At 41.6% G+C, this 11,040-nt stretch overlaps 1 protein-coding gene and 1 pseudogene across 1 annotated transcript in view; both read right to left on the reverse strand.

The window, feature by feature from the left end:
- Nucleotides 1-507: 507 nt before the first annotated feature.
- Nucleotides 508-11,040, reverse strand: part of TMPRSS7 (transmembrane serine protease 7) — a 559,080-nt gene continuing 548,547 nt past the window's right edge. The window contains exon 18 of the mRNA XM_085623815.1: nt 508-678. Within this exon, the coding sequence (XP_085479941.1) occupies nt 508-678 (171 nt within the window). The remainder of the gene's footprint in view (nt 679-11,040) is intronic.
- Nucleotides 5,367-10,674, reverse strand: LOC146805719 (uncharacterized; annotated as a pseudogene).

An 11,040-nucleotide genomic window follows, 5' to 3' on the forward strand; every position in this document is an offset into this window, starting at 1 on the left:
CCGGAGACAAGTGTTGCCGTCACCTACATTCCACATTACCTCATGCAATCTCAAATCCACATTGGTAAACTAGAGGAACCCTAACAGCTCAAACTACAAACACATAATGATAATACACGTAATAAAGACACTACTATACAACACAACACCACAGAAGTCAAAAGGTTCTGAACCACTAGGTTAGAGCATCTCCCTCTCTAGAGCTGAAAGTTATGTGTGCTCTCTTATGCTGCACCTGCTCCCCTGACCTCCCTGCTTCTATCTTGGGTGAGTCATTCCTTTCATCTTCATATGCTTGACTTGGCTGGGAGTTGCCTCTATTACTTAGCAATTTACATAACAACCAAAAGCAAAATCTGAAGCAGCGGACAATTTACAAAAGTACATTATTAAACACCTTTCTGGAGTCAAATAGCTAAAGCAAATAAAACACACAGACATATTGCTGTTGTTTTTCATTTGAATATTTAATATATATAATTATATTTTATTCCAAATAAAGGCTAGTTACAAAAGAGAAGGTAAATGCTGTTCAATCCAGGAATCAAAATGTGACACTCGTGTGTAAACACCAGGAAAATTGGGCCTTCCGCATCCATAACCCCAGCTGACGATGCCGATGAGAAACCATTTTCCGTCTAAGTCCCTTTGACATGCCAGGGGTCCCCCGGAATCACCCTAAAATAAAACAACGCATCAGTTGTAATTGGTCTGTCATAAAATGTTATGCAAGCATCACACGCGCGATCGAGAACAGAGAAAAAAGACATTTCATCGCGGTTGTCATTTTGCTTTACCAGTGGGCCTCAAGGTTTATTTGCTAATCCCGTCAAGAGCATATTGCAAGCTACACCGCACATTTGAAATGTATAAACATAGGAGCATGAGCATTGACATGCAGAAGCCTCTGTATACAAGGGAAATAATCGCAGGTTTTTATATTTTCAGGACAGTGCAAACATTCATTTCGGTATTTCGAAAACATTAGTTTTAAATTATATTAGTTTTAGGGATATGTATAATTGTATGTGTTTTTCTTTCTTTATTTCTTACTTTATTTTAGCGGATTCATATAACACAAACATGGCCAATTGATGTCAGAACGCTTTACATGAGAAATGTTTAACACTGCAAAAGCAGTTTACAAAAAGAACAATTTCAGGCTATAGTTGCATATTGCAACAAGCATTTTACATGAACACATTTTATGAATGATGCACAAAAGCGCAGCTTCTGTTAGAATTGTAAAAGTTAACATTTCATTTTATTCACACACAATTAATCCTTGTGCGTTGTAAATTCATCAACGGAGTGCGTTAACCAACCAAGCTAACACTACACACTAATGTGTGAGAGGAAGTGTTTTCTATGTAAGTATGTGAAAATAATTCAAAGAGGTTCTTCTTTAAGTTCAGAAAAATTTTACTTTCATCCGTGGTCGCTGAGGCTGTGAAAGGCTGGGACTTTAAGCAGTGTTGGGAAGTTCACTTTCAGAAAGTTGCCCAGAATATGAGCCTCTGCACAAGAGCTTCGTATGTGTCTGGATGTGTTCCAAGAGTTTAGGTCATTCTGGTGTGATGCTCACCCAGGTCAAACAGGATTACTTTAGAAGCAATCCCAGAGTCATTGGATGATCATCCAACTACTCTAGAAGTCATTTTCACATCATCAGACATCATCAAGCTCTTGAAGTCATCAGCAGAGTTTAGAAACTTGAGCTCGATGACTTGTGGATGACGTGAAAATGAGCATCTGATGACTTCACAAGGTGTGACTATTCCTGATTACTTCAGGAGGATTTAAGAATGAGTATGCGATGACTTCACAAGGTGTGACTATTCCTGATGACTTCGGGAAGACTTAAGAATGAGTATGCGATGACTTCACAAGGTGTGACTTCCTGATGACTTCAGGAGGATTTAAGAATGAGTATGTGATTACTTCATAAGATCCAATTGTGCTTGATGATTAGAAAATAAACATCCAAATCTCCACAAGCATCATTTCTTCTTAACATGATGAAATTGCTCCTTATGTTTTGAGAATGATTATACTTCTAGTGCAAGAGGTAAACACCCATTACAACTAATCTTTTACCGCTACTACCATCACCCCGCATACCATCACAATGCAACTACCATTACTCGGCAATGCCATTACAACGCATGGCATTACAATGCATATACCACACATGCTTTTACAACGCAATTTGTTGTAAATGCATGAATGGTAGAAGCATATGTGATTTATATGTAAGTATAAGGTATGTATAGGGTTTGGGTTTTGGAGTGTAGGGTTATATGCTTTGGGGTTCGGGGGTAATTTTAGGGTTACGGCGTTTGGGGTGCTGGGGTATTTATAGGGTTCAGGGTGTGTTTAGGTTTTGGGGTGTCTGTGTATTTGTAGGGTTCAGGGTGGGTTTAGATTTTGGGGTGCAGGGGTATTTTAAGGGTTCAGGGTGGGTTTAGGTTTTGGGGTGCAGGTTTATTTTTAGTGGTCAGGATTAATTTTCGGGTTAAGGGCATGTTTGGGTTTTGGGATGCTGGGGTATTTTTTGGGTTCAGGGTGGATTTAGGTTTTAGGGTGTAGGGGTATTTTTAGGGTTTAGGTTTTGGGGTGCAGGTTTATTTTTAGTTGTCAGGGGTAGTTTTAGGGTTAAGGGCATGTTTGGGTTTTGGGGTGCCCAGGGTATTTTGGGGGTTCAGGGTGGGTTTAGGTTTTGGGGTTCAGGGGTATTTTTAGGGTTCAGGGTCGTTGTAGGTTTCGGGGTGCAGGTTTATTTTTAGTGGTCATGGCTAATTTTAGGGTTAAGAGTATGTTTGGGTTTTGGGGTGCTGGGGTATTTTTAGGGTTCAGGGTGTGTTTAGTTTTTGGGGTGCAGGGGTATGTTTAAGGTTTAGGTTTTGGGGTGCAGGTTTATTTTTAGTGGTCCGGGGTAGTTTTAGGGTTACGGACATGTTGGGGTTTTGGGGTGCTCAGGGTATTTTTGGGGTTCAGGGTGGGTTTAGGTTTTGGGGTGCAGGGGTATTTTTAGGGTTCAGGGTCATTTTAGGTTTTGGGGTGCAGGTTTATTTTTAGTGGTTATGGGTAATTTTAGGGTTAAGGGTATGTTTGGGTTTTGGGGTGCTGGGGTATTTGTAGGGTTCAGGGTGGGTTTAGTTTTTGTGGTGCTGGGGTATTTTTAAGTGGCATGGTGGGTTAGGGTTTTGGGGTGTAGGGGAATTTTTAGGGTTCAGGGTGTGCTTGGGTTTAGAGGTGCTGGGGGATTTTTAGGGTTCAGGGTGCCTTTAGGTTTGGGGTGTAGTAGAAAATTTAGGGATCAGGGTGTGTTTTGTTTTTGGGGTGCTCAGGATAATTTTAGTATACAGGGTTCAGTTTAGGTTTTGGGGTGCTAGGGTAGTTTAAGGGTTCAGGGTGGGATTGGGGGTGTAGGGGTATTGTTAGTGGTCAGGGTGTGTTTTAGGGTTCAGGGTGGATTTGGGGTGCCAAGGGTAATTTAAGATTTTAGTGGGCATGGGTATTGGGGTGGTATGGGTAATTTAACAATATTAGGGGTGTTTAGTTATTGGGATAAAAAAGGCCTTTTTTTGTTTTTAGTTTAAAAAAAAAAAAAATTAAAAATAAATATATATATACATATCAAATTTAAAAAAATATATATATTTACCATAAACACTTGTACAAACTTTATGCATTCACCGTGCACGCCTTTACGTTGTCATGGCATGCGTGGTAAAGGCATATGCGGAGTAAAAGTTTGCGGGGTGATTATATCGCGTGGTTGTGCATTTTTATACAAAGGCGAAAAATTGCTTTGCAATTTTTAATAAACGAAAAGGGCAGAAATGGTGCTGTGCATGAATAGCAAAATGTATGCAGCGGTAAAGGTTGGAAATAGAATTTCACGCACCTAAAAGTGGAAAGACTATGATGCCTCTATCATAGCTGCCCAGGTCTCAGATTGCGTATGTGTGACATTTTCATATTTCACTGTAATTAGGAGTGACATTCAACGACTATGAGTGACACTTTCCTGGGAACAAAAATCAAAAATGAAGATGAGGGGAATATATAAATAATATAAATTAGATCTATTTGAGCAACCAGAAACACTAAAAAAAAGTCTTAATAAAGCTGCAAAGCACTAGAAATGGAAGGGCACTAAGCAACATGAAACACAGGGCGCTCTGGCGCTAAGCAGGCCACGTGTTACTAGTAGCAAGTCTCATCTTCCGTACTCACAACAATACCAGTGTGCACATTTGTGCCGGTTTTGGTTCCCAGTCTGGCCCTGTCTATGGCTGCCGCGCAGGCGTGCCAAGCGAGTGTGCTAACATTTCATAACATTGCTCCATCTCTTCAAGAAGGAACCGTGATCACATGTACTGTGTGTCTGTGTTTAAGTCTTAGGTTAGGTTCTTTTGCTTTTAAATAAGGGAAATGTCCCCTAATACAGATATATTTCACCAGCAGTTCGCTCAGTGCCAATACATATATATTTCCGCTAAGCGAAACTACCCGCTACGTGAGCTGAGAAGAGTGAGGCCAGTGATTAAAACTGGTGAAGATTTTTCCTTTCCACCTTTTTAAAGTTTTCTAAAACTTTATAATCCTTGTGAACTTCACACACCTTTAAAGTTTAAATATAAGGGATCTGGTGGAACAACATTTTGGCTAAAAGTAATTTTGAAGGAGACAAACTGGTAAACTACAAACAGCTTTTACAAAGAGAAGTGTCTTTCCAAAAGGTTTTGGTGTAACGCTTTATGGCAAAAATCAGTTTTTTTGTGCTCAACACTTGTGTAAATGATGATGTGGAACTGACGCTTTGCGCATTATACAAAGTGGATAGTGTGATAAACGCAAAATGACATATACGTTTTCTATTATACACAACAGAGCATACAATGTGCTTTAGCAAACAGTGTATAAGTCAGTGGTTATTTTTAACACATGTATTTATTTTTGTCACTTTCTTTTTGTACAAGGCAGGTAAAATAAGCATCCACTGTAAAAAGACCAATGCATAACATTAATGAAGATGAACATTGGGCATTATATGCATGGTCACTGAAGTTAAGTGAAAATGAAGTATGAAAACATGCGGCAGGATAAACTAAATAACATAACAAAAATAAATGCTGCATATTATGTTCAGTTGTACATTTTGCATCTATATTGCTATACACGTTATTATTTGGCCAACATTACTATGTTTTATGAGCAGTCTAGGACCCCGTAATAGGTGTTGCGGGCCCCTAGGTGTCCTTGGGGCACATGTTAAGAATGCTTATCAAGATGATTTCTAATCAAATGCGCTATAAAAAGAGACGTGCATGTAGGAGAACTTTCTTTCATGATTTGCCTTAATCTATTTCAAACAGATTTGGCATTTCACTAACAAATGATTCATTTTCTACCTGAATGTAAAAACAGGCACATTTTATCATTGATATCCTGATAGCTGTGATGATGTTATCTACTACTACCAGATGAACTGGTTCACGGATGTCATAGGATTCACACTTAAGTGGAACCATGAGTGCTATATTAATAGAAACGTCTGCCTGCTTACACTGAATGAATCTAGTGACCCTGCCATAGGCAAACACCCCGGATTCTGTTTCATATTTTATTACACTTTGGTCTCTCCTCTGAATACGAGTGTAATTTGAGCTGTAAACAAGAATATTGCTTTTTTCTAAAAATATTTTGTTATAGGCTACTACATCAGAGCCTAAAATATGAGTGATCTGAGTTACTGCTACATATTCATTCTCTGTTAAGCTGTAAGGGTATGTCGAACCAACGCTATAAATGCAATTTTCTAGTTTTAAGTATCGTTGTCTGTTTCTCTTATATGAACACATCATACTCTGGTAAAATTCTGCCTCAACACTATCAGGAGGCAAATGATTTTCCACTAACACAGGTATTACTTGTATCATATTTACTGCATCTAGAATTTGTGTTTCTATACCTACTGTACCATGCACATGTTGTAAAAGGAAACCATTAAGATCTTCAAAAACAAAACAATTAGCAGTAAACAGAGGCCCTGCTGCTCTTACACTGTCCACTAAATGGACCAATTGATGAACATTCATTGTCAAAAATCTTTTTTCATATAAATCATTAAACAGTTGCACAAACAATAGTAAACACTGTTCTGCTATATTTAAATCTTCCTGGCTAATGTCATCATTTAATAGCTTATGAATTGCTTTCATAAGTACACAAAAGTGTAAATAGCGTGATCTATCTAAACATGTTTTAAAACAGGCATTCCATAAAATAAAAGAAAGTTCCTAAACTCGGAGGCCTTCCAATATGGTAGTTTATCAACAGACCTTGGAACTCTACTAACATCCAGTGTGGGTTTTATCTGTTTCAAATAGACATTAACTACTTTGACTTTTTCATAAAAAGAGTATGAATGGTGCTTATATTCTTTAGTGAACCAGATGGTCATCAACAATTTCATAATGCCACTACATACACCATGCATGTAATCAATCACAAATCCTCTGCTTACACAAAAATGTTTCAAAAACATGAACCACATGGGACCTTTGATCCCTCTTACACTGTAATCGGAAAGTCCACTCTCAATATTAGCTATTGCACTGTTTACATCCGATTTAATAGTATCAAGTGTCCTTGGTGGCCCTTTTGGGTTTTCAGCATTGTAGGGAAATACTCTACAGTGCCCTTTTCCTGAAACAGTGACTTCACCCTCTTGTAAACAATGCCAGCACCCAAACTTCCCATTAAACTGGGTGCTGTTTGAAACAAGACAACGAGCTGGTAAATCACATGTGATTGTCAGAAGTGTAGCGTGGCAAGTAAAACTACAATTGTTGTGATCTTTAAATGACACTCCACTTTCCAGCTGTGCAAGTTCGTTATATAATGGTTTTAAGAAAGACCACATTATTGGCTTTTTTGCAGAAACCCAAATACCATATAGTAATATATTTTCACGCAGCTTTCTTTGGGATGCAGGCAGCTCGTTTACCATTAAGTACACTGGCCACATTGATATTTTTGAACTTTTAAATACAGGAACACCATCTGTGTTCATTGCAAATGAAAGGCTGTTAGGGTTTTTCAGGAATCCACTCTTGAATAAATCCAAATACAGTTCTCCATCATATACATCTTTCATTGTTTGTTTCTCATTCTCCATATAGTGATCAAATCGATGTTTCCTCACCTTTTCTGTAAAATGTCTCCGCCTAAACATAGTCTGTAACTGTGCAATTACGCTATGCTGAATGAAATAAGACACCGATTCACTTGGACTCAAATCTTTCCCACAGTGTTGGTTAGTACAGGTCTGAGTGTTTTTATCAACATGTGTATAGCAAGTGGCACAATAGTAAGTAATATTTGGGGCCTTAACACTTTTTTTGATATATTTGTGAAGGTGATACATAGTTCGGAACATTCTATTATCACATGGCAAGAGCAAATAGATGAGATTCAGCATATAGCCAGCTGCCTCATCACTCAAGCGAAAACGAATAATAAAGCAACAAAGCAATAGTATGACGACCCCTAAGCATTTGTTAGAGCCCTCAAAAATAGGTGATGATTCATCTGTGGTATTAGTTTGATCAGAACAAACTTGAATATCTCCGTACTCATTTTGAATGGTATATCCAACTTGTTCCAAAAGTTGTTCAAAACCAGAATCCGAGTCATTAATTAAATCATCTTTAAGTTGAGCATCTCTCTTTTCCTTTGCCTTTCTGCCCTCTGCTCCTGTCGTTTTTGATGCCCTCTGTGCCACTCGTTTTTGTGCCTTTCTGCCCTCTGTGCCACTCGTTTTGCTCTCTTTTTCTGTGCATTCCTGCCCTCTGCTCCTGTCTTTTTGGTGCCTCTCTGCCACTCGTTTTTCTCTCTTTTCCTGTGCCTTTCTGTCCTCTGCTCCTGTCGTTTTTGATGCCCTCTGTGCCACTCGTTTTTGTGCCTTTCTGCCCTCTGTGCCACTCGTTTTGCTCTCTTTTTCTGTGCATTCCTGCCCTCTGCTCCTGTCTTTTTGGTGCCTCTCTGCCACTCGTTTTTCTCTTTTCCTGTGCCTTTCTGCCCTCTGCTCCTGTTGTTTTTGATGCCCTCTGTGCCACTCGTTTTTGTGCCTTTCTGCCCTCTGTGCCACTCGTTTTGCTCTCTTTTTCTGTGCATTCATGCCCTCTGCTCCTGTCTTTTTGGTGCCTCTCTGCCACTCGTTTTTCTCTTTTCCTGTGCCTTTCTGCCCTCTGCTCCTGTCGTTTTTGATGCCCTCTGTGCCACTCGTTTTTGTGCCTTTCTGCCCTCTGTGCCACTCGTTTTGCTCTCTTTTTCTGTGCATTCCTGCCCTCTGCTCCTGTCTTTTTGGCGCCTCTCTGCCACTCGTTTTTCTCTCTTTTCCTGTGCCTTTCTGCCCTCTGCTCCTGTCGTTTTTGATGCCCTCTGTGCCACTCGTTTTTGTGCCTTTCTGCCCTCTGTGCCACTCGTTTTGCTCTCTTTTTCTGTGCATTCCTGCCCTCTGCTCCTGTCTTTTTGGTGCCTCTCTGCCACTCGTTTTTCTCTCTTTTCCTGTGCCTTTCTGCCCTCTGCTCCTGTTGTTTTTGATGCCCTCTGTGCCACTCGTTTTTGTGCCTTTCTGCCCTCTGTGCCACTCGTTTTGCTCTCTTTTTCTGTGCATTCCTGCCCTCTGCTCCTGTCTTTTTGGTGCCTCTCTGCCACTCGTTTATCTCTCTTTTCCTGTGCCTTTCTGCCCTCTGCTCCTGTTGTTTTTGATGCCCTCTGGGCCACTCGTTTTGCTCTCTTTTTCTGTGCATTCCTGCCCTCTGCTCCTGTCTTTTTGGTGCCTCTCTGCCACTCATTTTTCTCTCTTTTCCTGTGCCTTTCTGCCCTCTGCTCCTGTCGTTTTTGATGCCCTCTGTGCCACTCGTTTTTGTGCCTTTCTGCCCTCTGTGCCACTCGTTTTGCTCTCTTTTTCTGTGCATTCCTGCCCTCTGCTCCTGTCTTTTTGGTGCCTCTCTGCCACTCGTTTTTCTCTCTTTTCCTGTGCCTTTCTGCCCTCTGCTCCTGTTGTTTTTGATGCCCTCTGTGCCACTCGTTTTTGTGCCTTTCTGCCCTCTGTGCCACTCGTTTTGCTCTCTTTTTCTGTGCATTCCTGCCCTCTGCTCCTGTCTTTTTGGTGCCTCTCTGCCACTCGTTTTTCTCTTTTCCTGTGCCTTTCTGCCCTCTGCTCCTGTCGTTTTTGATGCCCTCTGTGCCACTCGTTTTTGTGCCTTTCTGCCCTCTGTGCCACTCGTTTTGCTCTCTTTTTCTGTGCATTCCTGCCCTCTGCTCCTGTCTTTTTGGTGCCTCTCTGCCACTCGTTTTTCTCTCTTTTCCTGTGCTTTTCTGCCCTCTGCTCCTGTTGTTTTTGATGCCCTCTGTGCCACTCGTTTTTGTGCCTTTCTGCCCTCTGTGCCACTCGTTTTGCTCTCTTTTTCTGTGCATTCCTGCCCTCTGCTCCTGTCTTTTTGGTGCCTCTCTGCCACTCGTTTTTCTCTCTTTTCCTGTGCCTTTCTGCCCTCTGCTCCTGTTGTTTTTGATGCCCTCTGTGCCACTCGTTTTGCTCTTTTTCTGTGCATTCCCGCCCTCTGCTCCTGTCTTTTTGGTGCCTCTCTGCCACTCGTTTTTCTCTCTTTTCCTGTGCCTTTCTGCCCTCTGCTCCTGTCGTTTTTGATGCCCTCTGTGCCACTCGTTTTTGTGCCTTTCTGCCCTCTGTGCCACTCGTTTTGCTCTCTTTTTCTGTGCATTCCTGCCCTCTGCTCCTGTCTTTTTGGTGCCTCTCTGCCACTCGTTTTTTTCTCTTTTCCTGTGCCTTTCTGCCCTCTGCTCCTGTTGTTTTTGATGCCCTCTGTGCCACTCGTTTTGCTCTTTTTCTGTGCATTCCTGCCCTCTGCTCCTGTCTTTTTGGTGCCTCTCTGCCACTCGTTTTTCTCTCTTTTCCTGTGCCTTTCTGCCCTCTGCTCCTGTCGTTTTTGATGCCCTCTGTGCCACTCGTTTTTGTGCCTTTCTGCCCTCTGTGCCACTCGTTTTGCTCTCTTTTTCTGTGCATTCCTGCCCTCTGCTCCTGTCTTTTTGGTGCCTCTCTGCCACTCGTTTTTCTCTCTTTTCCTGTGCCTTTCTGCCCTCTGCTCCTGTTGTTTTTGATGCCCTCTGTGCCACTCGTTTTTGTGCCTTTCTGCCCTCTGTGCCACTCGTTTTGCTCTCTTTTTCTGTGCATTCCTGCCCTCTGCTCCTGTCTTTTTGGTGCCTCTCTGCCACTCGTTTTTCTCTTTTCCTGTGCCTTTCTGCCCTCTGCTCCTGTCGTTTTTGATGCCCTCTGTGCCACTCGTTTTTGTGCCTTTCTGCCCTCTGTGCCACTCGTTTTGCTCTCTTTTTCTGTGCATTCCTGCCCTCTGCTCCTGTCTTTTTGGTGCCTCTCTGCCACTCGTTTTTCTCTCTTTTCCTGTGCCTTTCTGCCCTCTGCTCCTGTCGTTTTTTGTGCCCTTCAGCCCTCTGTGCCACTCGTTGTTCATTTCTACCCATCCATTCATCCATCCATCCATTCATCACTCACCCACCTATGCATGCATACATCCATAGAACAAACGCACCCACCGTCGGAGTGCGGCCAGCTATGTCATCCATTCTATGCATTCACCCATTCATCACTCATCCATACAGCGCCGGAGTACGGCCAGCCATGCCATCCATTCTATGCATCCATTCATCCACTGTATGCATTCACCAATTTCATTGCTTTCTGCATGATGGCAACAAGTCAGATTTTTGCAGCTTCATAGGGATCTGTACCATTATATCATATGAATTGTAATCCCTTTAGCTCATACTGTCTTATTGGGCACTTTTGTCAATGGCCTTCAGTGGATGCCTAAAAACCTCTTTGTAGTCCAGAAGCTAGGAATATTCGATATAAATTGCACCACGTCAGTGTACTTTTCGGGATGCTTTTCTCCAATTAAATCTGTGAATCAGTTGAAATGCTTTGTATTT

This window comes from Triturus cristatus, chromosome 8 (genome assembly GCF_964204655.1).
Source record: "Triturus cristatus chromosome 8, aTriCri1.1, whole genome shotgun sequence".
NCBI lineage: Eukaryota > Metazoa > Chordata > Amphibia > Caudata > Salamandridae > Triturus > Triturus cristatus.